Raw genomic sequence first — 16428 nt, 5'->3', positions numbered from 1 at the left:
CCATACTTATACTTATGTGGTATTGCAGCCAACGGCTAAAATATGGTACTGTATGGCTATACAGTGATGTTTATCTGGTGTATAAATTGGAGGTATATACTGAAATTACTCCTGAACTTTGCCTTCAATGTAAGTTAAACCAGTGCTTCTCAATTCCAGTCCGCAGGCCTCACCAACAGGTTATGTTTTAGGCTATCCCATACGAAGAACACCTGTGCTAATACCTGATGCACTGAGTATAATTATATCACCTGTGAAATACTAAGGAAATCCTCAAAACATGACCTGTTGGTGACACCTGAGGACTGGAATTGAGAAGCACTGAGTTAAACTGTGGTTTGAACAAATCCTTCAGTATTATTTCATGTTTTGGTACATACCATACCAGAAGTGAATAAGAAATAATGAGCCACCTTATTCTCCTGATAGGTCAGGTCCTTGAAGTACGACCGACAGCCATCATGCATTTATGGCATATTCTTCCTCTGGTACTAAGCACCAGTAATAAAGTATATCCCCACTGGCATCCATGTATAAATATAGTGGGGACTTCAAACGTTTACAAAATGGACAATGTAATAAGGTTACTGAGGCTGAAAAATGTCCATATAACATAGAGGTAGATATATTGTGGAGGGTAACATAATGCACTGAACAAGCCATTTATTACAAGACACCAATCACGGTATATGTTGCATTGTTTTATTTCCTACACGATTCTCTAAATCAGATTTGGCAACATTTACGTTCATTCTCGATATAAGCGTTATAAGTTAAAAAATATAAATAAAAACAGTGCAATGTGATCTGCTATCCCAAGTCTGTGGTTCGTACCCATTTCAACTGCAATAAAAACTAGGTAGCGGTCATGGTCTCTGTATGCTGCTGCTGTATACTACAAATGTTGGAAAGTTCATATATGATATGGTATTTCCTATGCGTAAATCTTGTAAGCTTTTTTTATATTCTAAAAATATCAGATATTGTAAACATACGTACAATATGTATGGATTTCTTTCTTTTCTCTTAGATCTAGGAAAACATACGACCTTATCCCTAAAATTGGTACTATAAGGTTACCAGTACTATATAATAGCTTTTAAGGGGTAAGCTACATGGAAAGAGGAACATGCTCAATAAGCATCTAGAGAACATTGTCTAAATATTTGACTTGTGTTCAGTTATACTGTATATAGCGCTCCTAAATGATCTCTGCTGGTAAGACAAGAAGATGAGAAGCACGAATGATGTCAAGGAGGCCGGCCCTACTGGTTGGAACTAACAAGAAGATTCTGAGGGTGTAAGGGTAAGCTCATGGTCCATGGTTCCTTATAGAAGAGGTCATTATTGATTAATAGATATTAGGTGTTTCACAGCCTTTATCTGCTACTTAGAGAAAAAGCTTGAGGAGGAACGTGGTGGAGGGGCCAACAGCATTGGTGCCTGGTTCCTGTGTGTAATCTTGATCTGGAAGACAAGATGTAATCAATTAGAACATTAATTGCATGGTGGTGTATTTGCTGTGGATTTTCCACATACAGTAGCAAGTGGATGAGACTTCATGTTCCTTTTGACATGTCCTAGGCATATGGCTTCAGAAATAGAGATCCAACAGCATCCACAGGTGTTAAAACCAAGAGCATACATGCAACTTTTTGATTCTGATAAAATAAATTGTTGAAGCTTTACACCTATAGATACTGTCATATAACCCTTTCTAATGCCTACTGAATTACAAGTTTTAAGGCATGAAATGTCATGCCTTAATCCTTCATAAGTCCATATACACTTTTCTAAACAATATAATAAATAACATATCCTTTGTCATGAGATGATGCCTGTCTAATGTTTATTCTACTGTTTATTGTTCTTAGTTCATTTTGTTATCTTTATAAGTTGACAACCATGTTAACTGCAATTGTTGGTTTTGTAAATCCATCCTTGATATACTTTACATAACTGTTCCTCTTCTTATTCGTTGGAACAACACTGTTTGTAAAACTAAAAACTTGTAATTCTGTTTCAATATTTTTATTGAAATTGTTACAAGTTTTGGGATTGTAGCCCACTTAATTTACAAAAAATTAATAAATAAAAAATTACTACCTAGCCCTAATCTGTAAAAGAAAGTCTAGGCAAAACATTCCCATTATAGTAAGCCAAGGTATAAGGGAAATATTGCAGCTGAAAATCACTGCCAGCATAGATATAAGTATTCCCCCAACTGAAAAAATGCAAAAGGAATAGGGAATTCTAAAACTTAACTTTTAATATAAATAATTCCGCTAAGAAGTCACAAAACAAAACAAACAATGATATCCTTCAACCAAAACTGTGATCACAGTGGTTGCAAAAAAATGGACATGCCACAATGATGCAATACACTAGGGGAACCTTGATGTGTGTTCCCCCATAGTATGTGGGTCCGGGTATCGGGGAGGGACCTATTTCCCCCTATACTCCCTTCTCCCTATATACCCTGCCCCAGGCGGAGCTGACGCCCTGATAAGGGCGTCCTTATCAGGGCGTCAACTCCGCCTAGGGCAGGGTATATAGGGAGAAGGGAGTATAGGGGGAAATAGGTCCTACCCCTCATCATTGACCTGAGTCCCTCCCCGATACCCGGACCCACATACTATGGGGGTACACACATCAGGGTTCCCCTAGTGTATTGCATCATTGTGGCATATCCATTTTTTTGCAACCACTGTGATCACAGTTTTGGTTGAAGGATATCATTGTTTGTTTTGTTTTGTGACTTCTTAGCGGAATTATTTATATTAAAAGTTAAGTTTTAGAATTCCCTATTCCTTTTGCAAATATTGCAGCTGGTCAACTTTTACGCTCTCTACTACTTGTATTGGCTTCCAGTGATCTGTACACTATTGCACAGCTCTAGCACCACTAGCAGCATTCCTATATCCAACTAGGAACACTTTGCAATCATACAAGAAATAGTTACAGTAACCAATATTTATATATGAAAATGTATTCTTACTGTGCATGGCGGCTGCATCCAGGGCTCCCCATCAATCTGCATTGGAAGCGGCTTTGTGGTTCTATGGAAAGTAAAACACTTTATAGGTAAAGAATAATACAGAATACATGCAAGCAGCTCCCATCTAGGAAACTATCACATGTATGACATTATTCAAGACTCTTTCAGTACAAAAATAGACTTTTATTTCCCTGAGGACAATTTTTCGGTGACAGTCATGATACATTAGAGCTTCAGAAAAATGTCTGTATTGGGATAATTTCCCATTAGGGATGCACACAACAACAAAAAACACATTGTAGTCATATGTCAAATTTTTTTAATAGCTTGATAGCATAGTTACCTATAGCGATGCTCTGTGATCTGGCATCTCAAGTAAAAAAAAAATTTTATTCCGGGCTGACACGGTCACAGAAGTGTGTCTGTGAAACTGTCAGGTCCTGTCCCGCTCTTTGGCCGTTACCGTATCTTCACACTGCTGCCCACCTCCTCCAGGGGAGCTGATGGCACAGCAGCTGGAGAGCAGGGCGCAGACCTGTCACACTGTCAGCCCAGAATAAAAGAATGTTTTTACTGAAGATGCCGGATCACACAGCATCGCCGAGGTTATGTATGCAATGCTTGTGTGAATGGCATCTGGAAACAGGGAGCATGGATATATACAATATCCGTGCTGTCAGAGTCCCTTTAAGATCTTGGAGAAACCTTTTTAAATAGGTTTTCATTCACATTACAATAACTCACCGAATAGTAAGCTCCGAGCATTTAGCCAGTCTTTTTCTTGCACTTTTTAGTCCTGTATAAATTTGTCCCATCTCAATGGCTCCTTCCAATCCGACAACTTCTAGCCGCTTATCACTAAGATCTAAAAAAGTTGTGTGTAAGAAAAAATTGTGGAAAGCCTAAGCCTTTTCTGTTTCAGCAGTCATTTATCTTATACTTTATATTCTTAAAAATAATTTTTCTTATACATACTATATATAATATAAAGCTTTTTCCCTCTCACCTTGAACACATGACTTTAGGGCCTCCGGGTCGGTTATTGCTTCAGGCAGATTCTGACTTGAAGTATTTCGAGGTTCACCCAAAGGTTTCCTTGTCTCTCCCCAAAGATTGGAGCCGCCATGCATGCTGGGAATATTAATAACAGCAATGCCTTCCAGGGACACTGAACTAAGATCCAGAGGGGCCCCACAGCACTGTGGAAGATACAAAAACAAGTACTGTCTTATGCATTTTGTTAATGATAAAATTTACACTATATAAACTGCATAAAGAAAAGTACTCTTATCTTATCTTATCTGGCCCAGAGAGAACAAAACAGCAGCGGGCATGTCAGGAGACAATTTTATTCAAATGGGTGGATCACAATTAGCTATTCTTCATCTATCCTGTCGATATGTGATGGATGTAGAAGAAAAACTTAATATTTATCCCTTACTGTCCAAACCACTTTTTTTATGCATTCTAAGATCTATAACTTTTAAACATTTTACAATGACGTAGAGGTATGAGGGTTTATTTTTTTGTAGTACTCTTTGATGCCACCATTTTGGGGCTTGTATAACTTGAAGAGAAGGATGCCACTCACAGAATTCTATAAGGCAGGGATGGGGAACCTTCAGCTCTCCAGCTGTTGCAAAACAACAATTCCCATCATGGCTGGGCAGCCAAAGCTTTAGCTTCGGCTGCCAAGGCATGATGGGATTTGTAGTTTTGCAACAGCTGGAGGGACGAAGGTTCCCCATCCCTGCTATAAGGGATACCGAGATTACCTGATCTGACACAATACCCACTGTCCTGAAGTAAAAGAATTAAAAATAGCAATAAATGTATATAAAATACATATGAAATAAGCATAAAATGGGTAAAACAAGCCACATGGCCCTTAAGGAATTTACTATAACTTACTGATTACATTTTTGGGGAGAAGGATGTTGAGAAATCAAAGTAAATTTTTGTCTTTTTGCATATTAAATATATACCATTCACTGTGCAGTAAATATAACATTATACTTTTATTCTCTAGCAAATGTATGATTATTGCAATGGCAAATTTAAAAAAAAAAAAAAAAAAAAAAATGGTATAAATGTATTTGGCAAATACAGATGACTAGTGGCCGCCCGTCTCCCTGCAGAATAAAAAGTACTTTTTCTCCCTACTAAAGCTACTGCTACAGCTGGTAGTTCTATACTATGATTCTAGGAACCGAATCAGTACAATTGTGTTGATATGCTTCTCTTTACGTAATAATTTATTTTTTCATAAGGGGAAGGAGGAATTCCTGCGTTTTTATGTTTATTAGAGGACGGGTTTGGTTAATAATTTATTAAATTTTTTCTTTACTTTTTAACTAGCCCCAAAAGGATTTTAACTTGCAATCCCCTGATTGTTACCAGTTAGCATTATGCCTCTGGCACGGCTATGCAGAGACATATGGGAGTATCTGTATTGGATGTTACAGAAGTATCACCCGTAACAACCACAAAATACAGATCCGTAATTCTGATGTCACAGGTATAGCTCCTCCTGGCGGCCATTTAACACATTACTTGGTGACTGCCATAAAAACACGTATGGTGGTCACTAAGGGTTATTGACATGTCCTTAGATTAAGCTATCAATATAATACTGGTTGGGGTCCAGCTGTATTCAGTTGATTGAAGTTACATAGGGCCCATTTTATAAAGAAAGATTATCTGACAGATTATATGCCAAAGATTTGAAGTCAACATCAGAAACAGACTACAAACAGAGATCAGGTCATAAAGGAAAGCCTGAGATTTCTCCTGTTTTGAAAATCCATTCCTGGCTTTGGCTTCAAATCTTTGGCAGATAATCTGTCACATATTCTTTCTGTGTAAATGGACCCAAAGGTGCTCTAGCAGGCACTATGAGCTCTTCACCAGGCACAGCTCTATGAATTTTGTACTGGCTGTGCCTGGTGCTGCGGCTCAGTTCTATATTGATAAACTAGAAATGATCCAGGTGTTAGGGATTTGATCACTAACCTCAATTGTCACATACTCTTTCAATTTTTTGCATGTGGAGAAAACAGTTTCTGATGTAGCGAACTCAAAATACCAGAGTTTATTCTTCATCCTTTAAACATAAAGTAAATCAAACCAGAAGGATATTTAGTAACTTTCAGTAAATGTTGTGTTTTTTTTGCAGTTAAGTGGTACCAGAATATAGCAAAAACCCTATAGAATATTTTCTACAGCAGAGAAGCCCCACTGATAACCAGCACAGATGCAAGATATTACAATATGATTTTAATATTTTTAATGAATGTCCATTAAATGGGCTCTTAAATATCTACAGTATGAGGTAAAGGCAATGAGTTTAAAAAAAAAAAGTGCATTCAGTAGTGCCCATTTATTTATTGCAGTTTCTTTGCTGCAGCCAGCATCTATTTACATGCTGCTTTGTCCCATCTACAATAAAAATTATCAGAGAATCTGCCTGACATAAATCAGCTTAGAGGATTATTCAGAAGCGGAAAGAAGCTGGAGGGTCCTTTTATATGTACAGATAAATCGCTTAAGCAATCGTTAATTTAAAACAAACAACAGGCATTTAGATATAAAGATAGATCACTAAGAAAAGTGATTTGCAAAGGATTAACAATGATTTTGGGGTCAGCGATCAACAACATACTGTATGAACACATTTTCGTTCATAGTTTCATCATTGCCGCATTTACACCAGAAGATTAGCGCTTAAATTTGAACAGTTTAACGAATTTTTGCACGATATTAGGCCCATGTAACACGCTCTTAAAGCGAATGTACCACTTGATACTAGGACCGTGGCATCAACACCTGTTCATGTTAAAAACAGAAAGCGGTGTATCTAGTGGTACCTTCATTTTAAGACAGCTTTCCTGATGAATTTTCCAGTAGACAGGACAGGGCAGCCTGCACTATGCACAGAGGACAAAGCAAGCAAGTTTTAAAAATAAAGACCTATGGCGAAAATAATAAAAAGTACAGACAATAAGTACAAAGCAAGAAGATAAAAAAAATGTGCAAAGGCACCCATAACCATGAAAAGAGGAAATGTGATTTAAAATGATAATATTGTTACAGTTAATTATCTGACAAATAAAAACGAAGAGGCTTCTGATATAATAAAGCAGTAGACATAAAGTTATCATATTCACCTGCTGTTGAATTTCTCTGGATATTTTTCCCTCATTACATGAAACCGGTGAGCAATGGAGGCATCCTGTAAAAAATGCACATTTACTAGTGGTAAGCCATTCTGTGATTCTTATATGGAGTTTTTTTTTATAGTCCCTAACAGTGTGCATGTCTGCTGAAGAATATTACTACTAAAGAACAATGCCACATTGTTTATTGGAAAACTTTAATAAATAAGTTTCATGTATTACAAACTTGAAAGCTCTGCCCTTTTCAGATAAAAATAAAATCTCTTGTGTTGCAGAAAGCAGTGGGGTGGGCTTTAACCCATCAATGTTGCTTTTATTAATCTCTCCCCTGCCAGAAGGGGTCCATACGTCACATAATTTATGTCACTTAATATAGTCACATGGAGAATATAAGCAGCATAGTGGAAAAGTCATAAAAGCTGATGTATTTCTTTGCACTAGTGTTTGTCGTAGTATTGACTGAAGTGACCCCAGTCCCCTAAAAATGCTGACTACATACCACTCCAATGGAAAAGTAGTTATTAATGATCTCATATGGGACAGGATCTCCTTTTTCTTCACGGTTCTCCGGTATGACCTCAATGTTCCATCGATCCATCAATAATATTGAACTTTTTTCAATGTCTTTTAACACTTTAACTAGATTTTCACCATCATATCCTGAAAAGTAAGAAATTCATATCTGAGGCTCCACACTTCATTCATTCACTTATTCACTTTAGAATAAGTGAACAAGTGTCCTCCTGGCTTTCCCCACTGAACGCTGCAGCTGCTGGCACATCTAAAGCCCTCTGTGCAGTGACAGGCTGCTGCCAGGGCTGTATTAACAGCTCCTGCTGCCCTAGGCACTAAACCTGAAGACGCCCCATCTTCATGCACCTATTGGCTATACCAGACCTGACCAATACCACCATACCCCTCACCCCCCTGGAAAAGACACCAGATTAACTGGCAAGTCTGAACAGGAGGAGGGAAACTAAAAAAATAAAAACAAGAAAAAATAATTAGTTTTTTCTGTCCCCCTGCTCCCTGGTGCTGCGCCCCTGCAAGGTGCTGCCCTAGGCACCGGACCACAGGTGCCTAATGGTAAATACGGCCCTGGCTGCTGCCCGAGGCGGAGCAGTGCCACAGCCAGCAAATGGCTGAGCAGGCAGTCACTTCATCGATGGCCTCAAATGTGCCAGCTGCGGTGAGCGGTGAAAAGGCAGGAGCACACTGGGGATCGTGGACAAGTATGTAAAACATTTCTTTTAATATACACAGCGAGGGCTGTGAATGGACATCAAAAATGATGCTTGTGCAGACCTTGCTGTATGATCATTGAGCCATGTAATAGGCTTGGTAAGCGAGCACCATTTTGGCAGATCGGTAAGCCATGTAATACGGCCCTTAGGCTGGTGTCACACAAAATGACTTTTCTTAGAAGGGGGGAGAACTATAGTTTTAAATAACTTTTTCTGCGCCAAAGCCAACAGTGGATCTGACAGAAAGGAGAAGCCATCCCTCCCTCCCAGGTTAGTGAGGACGTCGCACTGGTAGGAAATAACAGTAAAAGCCTCAATTTGTGCAGGCAAAATACCATTTATTACCGGTCAGTGGATTTTAAACTAATATATATATATAAAAAATTTTATAAATGGTGGAGAGCGAGTTATCTAAAGTGCCATTGTCTGATTTCCGTCTCATTTGGAGAAGCAAAATGCCTTCCAGAGGCTTCTAGGAAAAGGAAAGTTTAATTTCCCTTAAGATTATATATATATATATATATATATATATATATATATATATATATATATATATATATAATTTTTTTTTTTATAAGGATTCAGAGATAGGAACAATTTTACGCAAGGGGTAACAAAGAACAGAATTAAAGATATAGGGTAAATAATACTTTTTTTTCTCTCTCTCTTTGCTGCCCTAGAGTATAGGCAGGGGGTGGCCTAGGGCACTTTAGAGATGTATATATATTAATATGGTAAAAGATGAAGATTGTAGTCTTTTTTTTGTTTGTTTTGCATTTTGGGAGTCTCTTCTATTTGTAATGATTGTTTGCTAATTTTAAAATGAAAATAAAAATATATAATTCAAATATGAAAAAAGATATATATTAAAAGCACTTTTGCCTCTTTTATCATTACTTTAGGTAAAGGCAAACAAAAACATGAAAGATTCTCACCTCCTCCCCATCTGAGACATCGAGCAAGGTCATTCCCGGTACCCAGGGGCAGCACAGCTACAGGCGGCCTTTGTGGAAGGTTAGCTTTGTCTAAGAACGATAAATGGAATGATATGGTATACACAGATGCAACATATCCTTTTATTGATAGATAAATTGGGGATGTGTATAGAGAAGTGAATGTGTCTGTTCCACTGCTGTAACAGATATCCCACTTGTACTGTATGATGATGGCTTCCCTGGATGACACATAAAGTGCTTTATCATGTACCTAAATAATTAATGATGCCATTTGTTCCTGGCCAAGAATTTTAGCATTTTGATTAAGAAGCTGTGAAATGGATTTCAAATCAGCAGATGCTGATCACACCTAGAGATGATTGATCTATACAGTTACGCAACAACAAAATACCAAACCAATAGAGAAGAAGAATACTTCCCATGTACTTTATGTATAGAACATGGAATAACCTAAAGCTCCTGCATCACTAATAAAACTAGTTAAAACAGGCCCGAAAATAAGATACATAAGTTATATTCCTGTTCTTGTATGAGAGAAAGGGACCTTTAGGGCCTCCTCATGCTATAAAAGCCTAGGTGCTACCTGTCTGCATATGGTTATGTAACTAGGGATACTAATAGTTTATATGTTTCAGTTCAGAGAATACTATTAGTATTGCTATTACAATATGGTGTATCTTCTTTCACCATATTGTTTCACTTTCTTACCAATGGCATCTAAAATCCATCCAACAGTTCCATCTCCACCGCAAACTAAAATCCGATAGTCTTGAACATCCCAGAAAAAATTGAGTCTGGTGACAAATAAAAGTAAATGTACTGTTACAAAACAGGGTATGTTATATGCACTTTATTGTAAGAGCAGTGGCTGTACGAGTCTGCCGGTTCAGTATATACTGCATATGTGCCCACGCAGGGGCATTTACAACATAAAAAGGAGAACAGCCTCTGGTTCCCAGAGGTATATTAAATATCATAGGAAACCACTTTCACATATGCATTTTACCAATTCTATATTTCTCTTTCCCTTCTTACCCTGGTGCAGGCCCTCCTTTAGGGAGATTATATACTTGTCGAGGGTTTAGCAGGTACTGGAACTTGCGAAGTACTCTGTAGTGAATGAGAGAGACATTTATTCAGTGTACACGTATTATACATGTATTTTTTATTGTAATAGTGTATATTTATATGTTCTATAATAAACGTGAACTAAAACTTTTGTCAGAATTTATGTCAGAGGAACATAACAAAAGTTTTTATCAGTAGATTAAGTGGGGAGTTGACCACGTTGCAGCGCATTTGCTTTGGTTACATGACACAGAGCCGGGAGTGAATGCGCTAAGTGCGTACTTCTCCCAGCTAAGTCTCCTGATCAGCCCAGATCTGATACTCAGACCCCCACCAATCAAAACTCAATGTCTCTCTGACATACCAAAAGTTTTTGGTACTCTTTAAACTTTAAGGTGGCTGTCTGAGATATATAAAAAATTATATTTATCTATCTATATAAATAAATAAATAATGACAAAATACACTATACTTCTGCCTTCTGCATTCAGCACCACCACACTTGTCCTCTCCACTACCTCTATTAACTTCCATGGACGAGACACTGTTCCATCTCTCCAGATGATCTTTCAAACACACTGGAGCTGATCATTGGCCTCAGCGTCATCAGGATAGTACATCATCCGGGAAACTTAACAGAAGCAGCTACCAGAACAAAAGCCGTGTCACTGGGCTCGGCAAGCAGAAGACAGGTCAATATTGTGTATTTTATATCATAATCTTAGTTGACTAAATTTTTTTTTATTCCTTCAATAAATCATGTCAAGCTGAGCATAATCATCATTGAAGTCAATATTATATCAACTCAAGAATTTTTAAATATATATTGTTTATACATTTTAGCTGACATTTATTATAGATCAGGTAAATTCATTTGGTGGAGTTATTCTTATAGCTGTACAGTGACTATTGCAAAGAGAACACTAAGGAAGACATTGAACCAGCAAGTAAATTATTTTATAAGGTTGTATGGCCTTTTAGATTTTATACATAAACAAAAAATTATAATAATGTTCAGCTGGCATGCACTCACCTCTCTCCCTGTTTTCCTCCACTCTTTGGGTTGACAAAGACAAGTAAAGGGTGTGTGTCTGGAATTGGTACTATCTGAAAACATAATAACATTGTACATTAGGTAATTGTTTAAGGGTGCGTTTACACCTACAGGATCCTCAGCAGATCCGCAGCAGATTTGATGGTGCAGATTTGATGCTGTGTTCAGTTATTTAAATGAAATCTGCTGCGGATCTGCCGAGGATCCGCAGCAGAAAATACGCTGCCGATCTAGTAAGTTTGAACGTACCCTTAAGATTTTAAGGGACTATGTCAAACACAATTTGCTCTATTAGGGCAGATTGAGATTACAGAGAAGGGTTTTGAGCTTGTGACTCACCCTCTATGAGCTACAGTAAGTAACCACTCTAACAGACCCAGTCCATAAATTACATGTACTGCTAATAGACAAATGTGTAATGCTAGAAATGCGGTGACTGCAGTTACGGTGGATCCAGTAAAGGCTTCCACGGAGAAAACTGCTGATTGCGAGGGGTTGGAGAAGGAGGATCCATAGTGATCATTTGATCATTAAACTAACTTTGATAAAAAAAAAAAAAAAAACTGTCTTAACGAGACAGCCTTTGTGAATCACTATACAGTGGTACTTTGATTTAGGAGTAACTTGGATTATGAGCATTTTTCAAGAAGAGCTCACAGTTTTTCAAAATTGTAACTTGGTTTAAGAGCATTGCTTTGGTTTAAGAGCTCCCTGTCCTGGGTGGGAGCGGGAGTGGGTGAGGGGCATGGCCTGCAAAGGGTGGTCTACAGAGCTCTACTTTGACCCAGGAAGTCTCCCTCCCTCTGTCAGCCCTTGTTTTTCCCATCCTCTTCATTCCTGCTATAATGTGCCTGCACTCACACTCAGCTATACACACTGCTCCTATAATGTGCATGCACTCACACTCAGCTTTACACACTGCTGCTATAATGTGCCTGCACTTACACACCACTATACACACTGCTATAATGTGCCTGCACTCACACTCAGTTATTCAAACTGCTGTATATAAAGTTCCTGTCCTCCTGAACAGCTCTGTGATTCTTACTTCCTGATTGGTCTGTTCAGAACACACCCCTTTCCTATTGCTTTCATGTGACCACACAGACCTCTGACAGCAGCCCTGCTTCTCTATTCTAGTCTGTTGTACTACGCTACTGCATTATGGGGATCTGCAGTTCCATCCTGTATCTACAAACTGCTGCTGTTTTTCAGGTTTATGCAGTTACTATACATTACACTCCACATGCTGATTGCTATACTGTACAGTATCTTATAATATGAAATGATGTTTCATCTGTTCTACATGTTATTCAAAATAAAAAAGTCATTATTTTTGGGGTGTGGAACCAATTGTCTGCATATCAGTGATTCCAAGGCACCACTGTAGTGTTATTTTCTTTAATGCAGTTGAATGTGGCGTTACCCGTAAAGCCTGTCCTTCTGCTGAACTGAAGCTCTGTGTTGTTTCTTCTGAGGCAGCAATAAGATTCTTTTGGCTGTTCTGTCGTTCCTGAACATTAAAAAGAAGGAAGTAAGAACAAACAAAATAATAAACAGAGCAGTGACTCCATAAGGAAAACATCTGTGATGTGTGAAAGATTTAGTGCAAATCTAAGAAACTTGACCATGTTACCACTGGTTAGATATCCAAACTAATGTGCCCTGCCACTGCCCAGCAAGATCTCCGCTGCAGGACAGACACCAGGACTGGGACACGCAGGAGCCGGTATGTATGCGGGGCCCTGTCCAAGGGTGGGGTGGGTTCCCGGGGTGACAGGTTCCCTTTAATATATTATTATATCTACTAATAGACTCACCAAGATTACAGGATAAATGGAAGAAGGAGGTAGTATGTGGTCCCGCAATACCCCACCATCACAGTTAGGAGAGATCAAGGAAACACATTCATCATGAACCTAAAATAAAAGAAAATGTAAAAGTCCATCTAGCTTTATCAGATAAGGCTGGGGTTACACTGCATTGATGCTTCCATTTCACTGTATCTGTTTCAGTATGTTTAATTTTAACATGCAGAAAACATGGTTAAACATGCCTTTGTGTATGTTTAAAAAACTCACAGACTGTATATATTATGTAAAAGGACACTGAAGTATACACATGGCTACCTTTGTATGGCACCAGACACAGCGCTGACCAGTTAGACTCTGAAAGCTTTTTATCTTTTTCTGGCATTTGTCACACTTGCTGGCTTCACAGCCCCCTCTCACCCATATATGAGTCTGTCCCTGTGGGAATAGAAATAAAATCACATTACTTTAACCAAATGAACATAAAATATATAAGTAAGGGCTTCATTAAGTAACAACACAAACCACATGGTGATGGAAGAAACGAAAGCAGATGCCAACATATAGGACACAGACACCACAACTGAGCCAGAAAAGATACAGGCAATGGTAGCGGACTGAGTGGCACTGGGCTACAGTCATGACACTTACACTGGCATCTTTGCGGGACTTGGCATAAGTGCTGATGCAGTTATTCGGTGCTTTACGAGCACAGCGTTCATGAACAGTAAACTTACAAACTGCAGAGAGAAATGTAGATTTTACACATACGTGTGCTCCTATGCTAATTGAGGTACAGTAATTTAGTGTACTACAATAAACCATTACTTTTTTTTAAATATGTGCTTGCATTTTGGGGAGGAACACTAAAATAGAATATGCACAAAAGAATACAAAGATTTCCCAGCTATTTTGTCTCTTCTCCTTCTTGATCTTATTTTATGTCATATGTTAAATAAATCTTTAAAAAGAAATCTGTATGTGTTGTTGTGTATGTGTACAAGGTGTTTGTGTATGTGTACTCGGTGTTTGTGTATGTGTACACGGTGTTTGTGTATGTGTACTCGCTGTTTGTGTAAGTGTACACGGTGCTTGGGTATGTGTACTCGGTGCTTGGGTATGTGTATTCAGTGATTGTGTATATGTACTCGGTGCTTGTGTATGTGTACACGGTGCTTGTGTATGTGTACTCGCTGTTTTTGTAAGTGTACACGGTGCTTGGGTATGTGTACTCGGTGCTTGGGTATGTGTATTCAGTGGTTGTGTATATGTACTCGGTGCTTGTGTATGTGTACATGAAACTTGTGTTCACTATGCTTGTGTATGTGTTCACAGAGTTTGTGTATGAGTACATGAAGCTTGTGTTTGTAGCCACAGTGCTTGTGTATGTGTACATGAAGCTTGTGTTTGTAGTCACAGTGCTTGTGTATGTGCTAACAATGTTATGTCCCCACTTCTCTTTATATTTCTGTGTCTGTAGCAGAAGTCCCCCCACTGTCCTTAGAAGGGTTTTCCAGAACATTTTAACTGTCCTGATCAGTCCTGATCAGAGCTTAACTTTAAACAACCCAGCCAATCAGCTGTGCGCCACAGCGGCAGCACCTGCAATACACAGTGAATGGAACTAGAATCAGAAGTCTCTGTCACAACAAAACATGTCCTACATACAGTATGACTACTATATAGGATCTTCATACTTACAAGTGCAGCACAGTCCTTGTTTCCTGACCCCGAAGAGCAGAGCTTCACATACATTGCAGTACACCGGGCGGTTAAAATGTTTCAGACGCCACAAATGTTGCCCATCATCTTTTATATTCTGTGCATAAAGTGAAATTCAAAACAGTAAAGACTGTTACTCATGAAGACCTCCTCTGTGAAACAATAGCTCCAACCATCTTAAAAGATATCAAAATACTGAGGGATATACTATGTGTGGACATTAACCCCTTAAGGTCCAAGCCAATTTTCGTTTTTTGCGCTTTTGCTTTTTCCATTTTATGTTTAAAAGTCCATAGCGCTTGCATTTTTTCACCTAGAGACTTATATGAGTGCTTATTTTTTGCGAAACCAATTGTACTTTGCAATTACAGGCATAATTTTTCCATAAAATATGTTGTGAAACCGGAAAAAAATCATTTGCGCTGTCAAATTGAAAAAAAAAACGAATGTTTTGATTTCGGGGAGTTTTGCATTTACGCCATTCGCCCTATGGTAAAACTGACTTGTTATGCATGTTCCTCAAGTCGTTACGATTACTATGATATATAACATGTATAACTTATATTGTATCGGATGGCCTGTAAAAAATTCAAACCATTGTTAACAAATATATGTCACTTAAAATCGCTTCATTCCCAGGCTTATAGCGCTTTTATCCTTTGGTCTATGGGGCTGTGTGAGGTGTCAGTTTTTGCGCCATGATGCGTTCTTGCTACCGGTACCTTGATTGCGCATATACGACTTTTTGATCGCTTTTTATTACATTTTTTCTGGATTTGATGCGACCAAAAATGCGCAATTTTGCACTTTGGAATTTTTTTGCGCTTATGCCGTTTACCGTGCGAGATCAGGAATGTGATTAATTAATAGTTCGGCCGATTACGCGCGCGGCGATACTAAATATGTTTATTTATTTATTTATTAATTTATATTTATAAAATGGGAAAAGGGGGGTGATTTGGACTTTTATTAGGGGAGGGGATTTTTTATTAATAAAAACACTTTTTTACTTTTTTTTTTTACATGGACTAGAAGCCCCCCTGGGGGGCTTGTATATACACAGCAATGATCTCTCATAGAGATCAATGCTGTGTATATACACAGCAAAGATCCATGAGATCGGTCATAGATTGCTATGGCCTGCTGCAGGCCATAGCAATCTACTGCCGAGCCGGGATCAGCGTCATTCCGACGCTGAGGCCCGGCACAGCCAGAAGAACGGATCTCCCCCCCGCGATCGCATCGCGGGGGGGAGATCCGACCCACTAGACACCAGGGATGTGATGTCTGAAGCCCTTCAATGCAGCTGTCAGGTTTGACAGCTGCATTGAAGTGCTTAATTAGCCGGCGCGGCAACGGGACCCGCGCCGGCTAACAGAGGCACTGCCCGGCTGCACGTG

The 16428-nt window shown here is 38.7% G+C and overlaps 1 protein-coding gene across 4 annotated transcripts in view; it reads right to left on the bottom strand.

Annotated features, from left to right (window-relative positions):
* Positions 1-680: 680 nt before the first annotated feature.
* Positions 681-16428, bottom strand: part of DGKA (diacylglycerol kinase alpha) — a 133520-nt gene continuing 117772 nt past the window's right edge. For all 4 annotated transcript variants that reach the window (XM_069970484.1, XM_069970486.1, XM_069970485.1 and 1 more), the window contains 16 exons: positions 15008-15125; positions 13958-14046; positions 13625-13744; positions 13316-13414; positions 12922-13008; positions 11475-11548; positions 10409-10483; positions 10082-10167; positions 9353-9442; positions 7673-7833; positions 7165-7229; positions 6011-6101; positions 4005-4197; positions 3743-3863; positions 2999-3059; positions 681-1467 (listed from right to left, as the gene is read on the bottom strand). In XM_069970484.1, the coding sequence (XP_069826585.1) occupies positions 1387-1467; positions 2999-3059; positions 3743-3863; positions 4005-4197; positions 6011-6101; positions 7165-7229; positions 7673-7833; positions 9353-9442; positions 10082-10167; positions 10409-10483; positions 11475-11548; positions 12922-13008; positions 13316-13414; positions 13625-13744; positions 13958-14046; positions 15008-15125 (1611 nt within the window). In that variant the 3' untranslated portion in view covers positions 681-1386. The remainder of the gene's footprint in view (positions 1468-2998; positions 3060-3742; positions 3864-4004; positions 4198-6010; positions 6102-7164; positions 7230-7672; positions 7834-9352; positions 9443-10081; positions 10168-10408; positions 10484-11474; positions 11549-12921; positions 13009-13315; positions 13415-13624; positions 13745-13957; positions 14047-15007; positions 15126-16428) is intronic.

Source organism: Dendropsophus ebraccatus, chromosome 5 (genome assembly GCF_027789765.1).
Source record: "Dendropsophus ebraccatus isolate aDenEbr1 chromosome 5, aDenEbr1.pat, whole genome shotgun sequence".
In the NCBI taxonomy this organism is placed as follows: Eukaryota; Metazoa; Chordata; class Amphibia; order Anura; family Hylidae; genus Dendropsophus; species Dendropsophus ebraccatus.
Note: the sequence above shows the minus strand (reverse complement) of the source record. Positions and strands in the feature narration are given on the sequence as shown.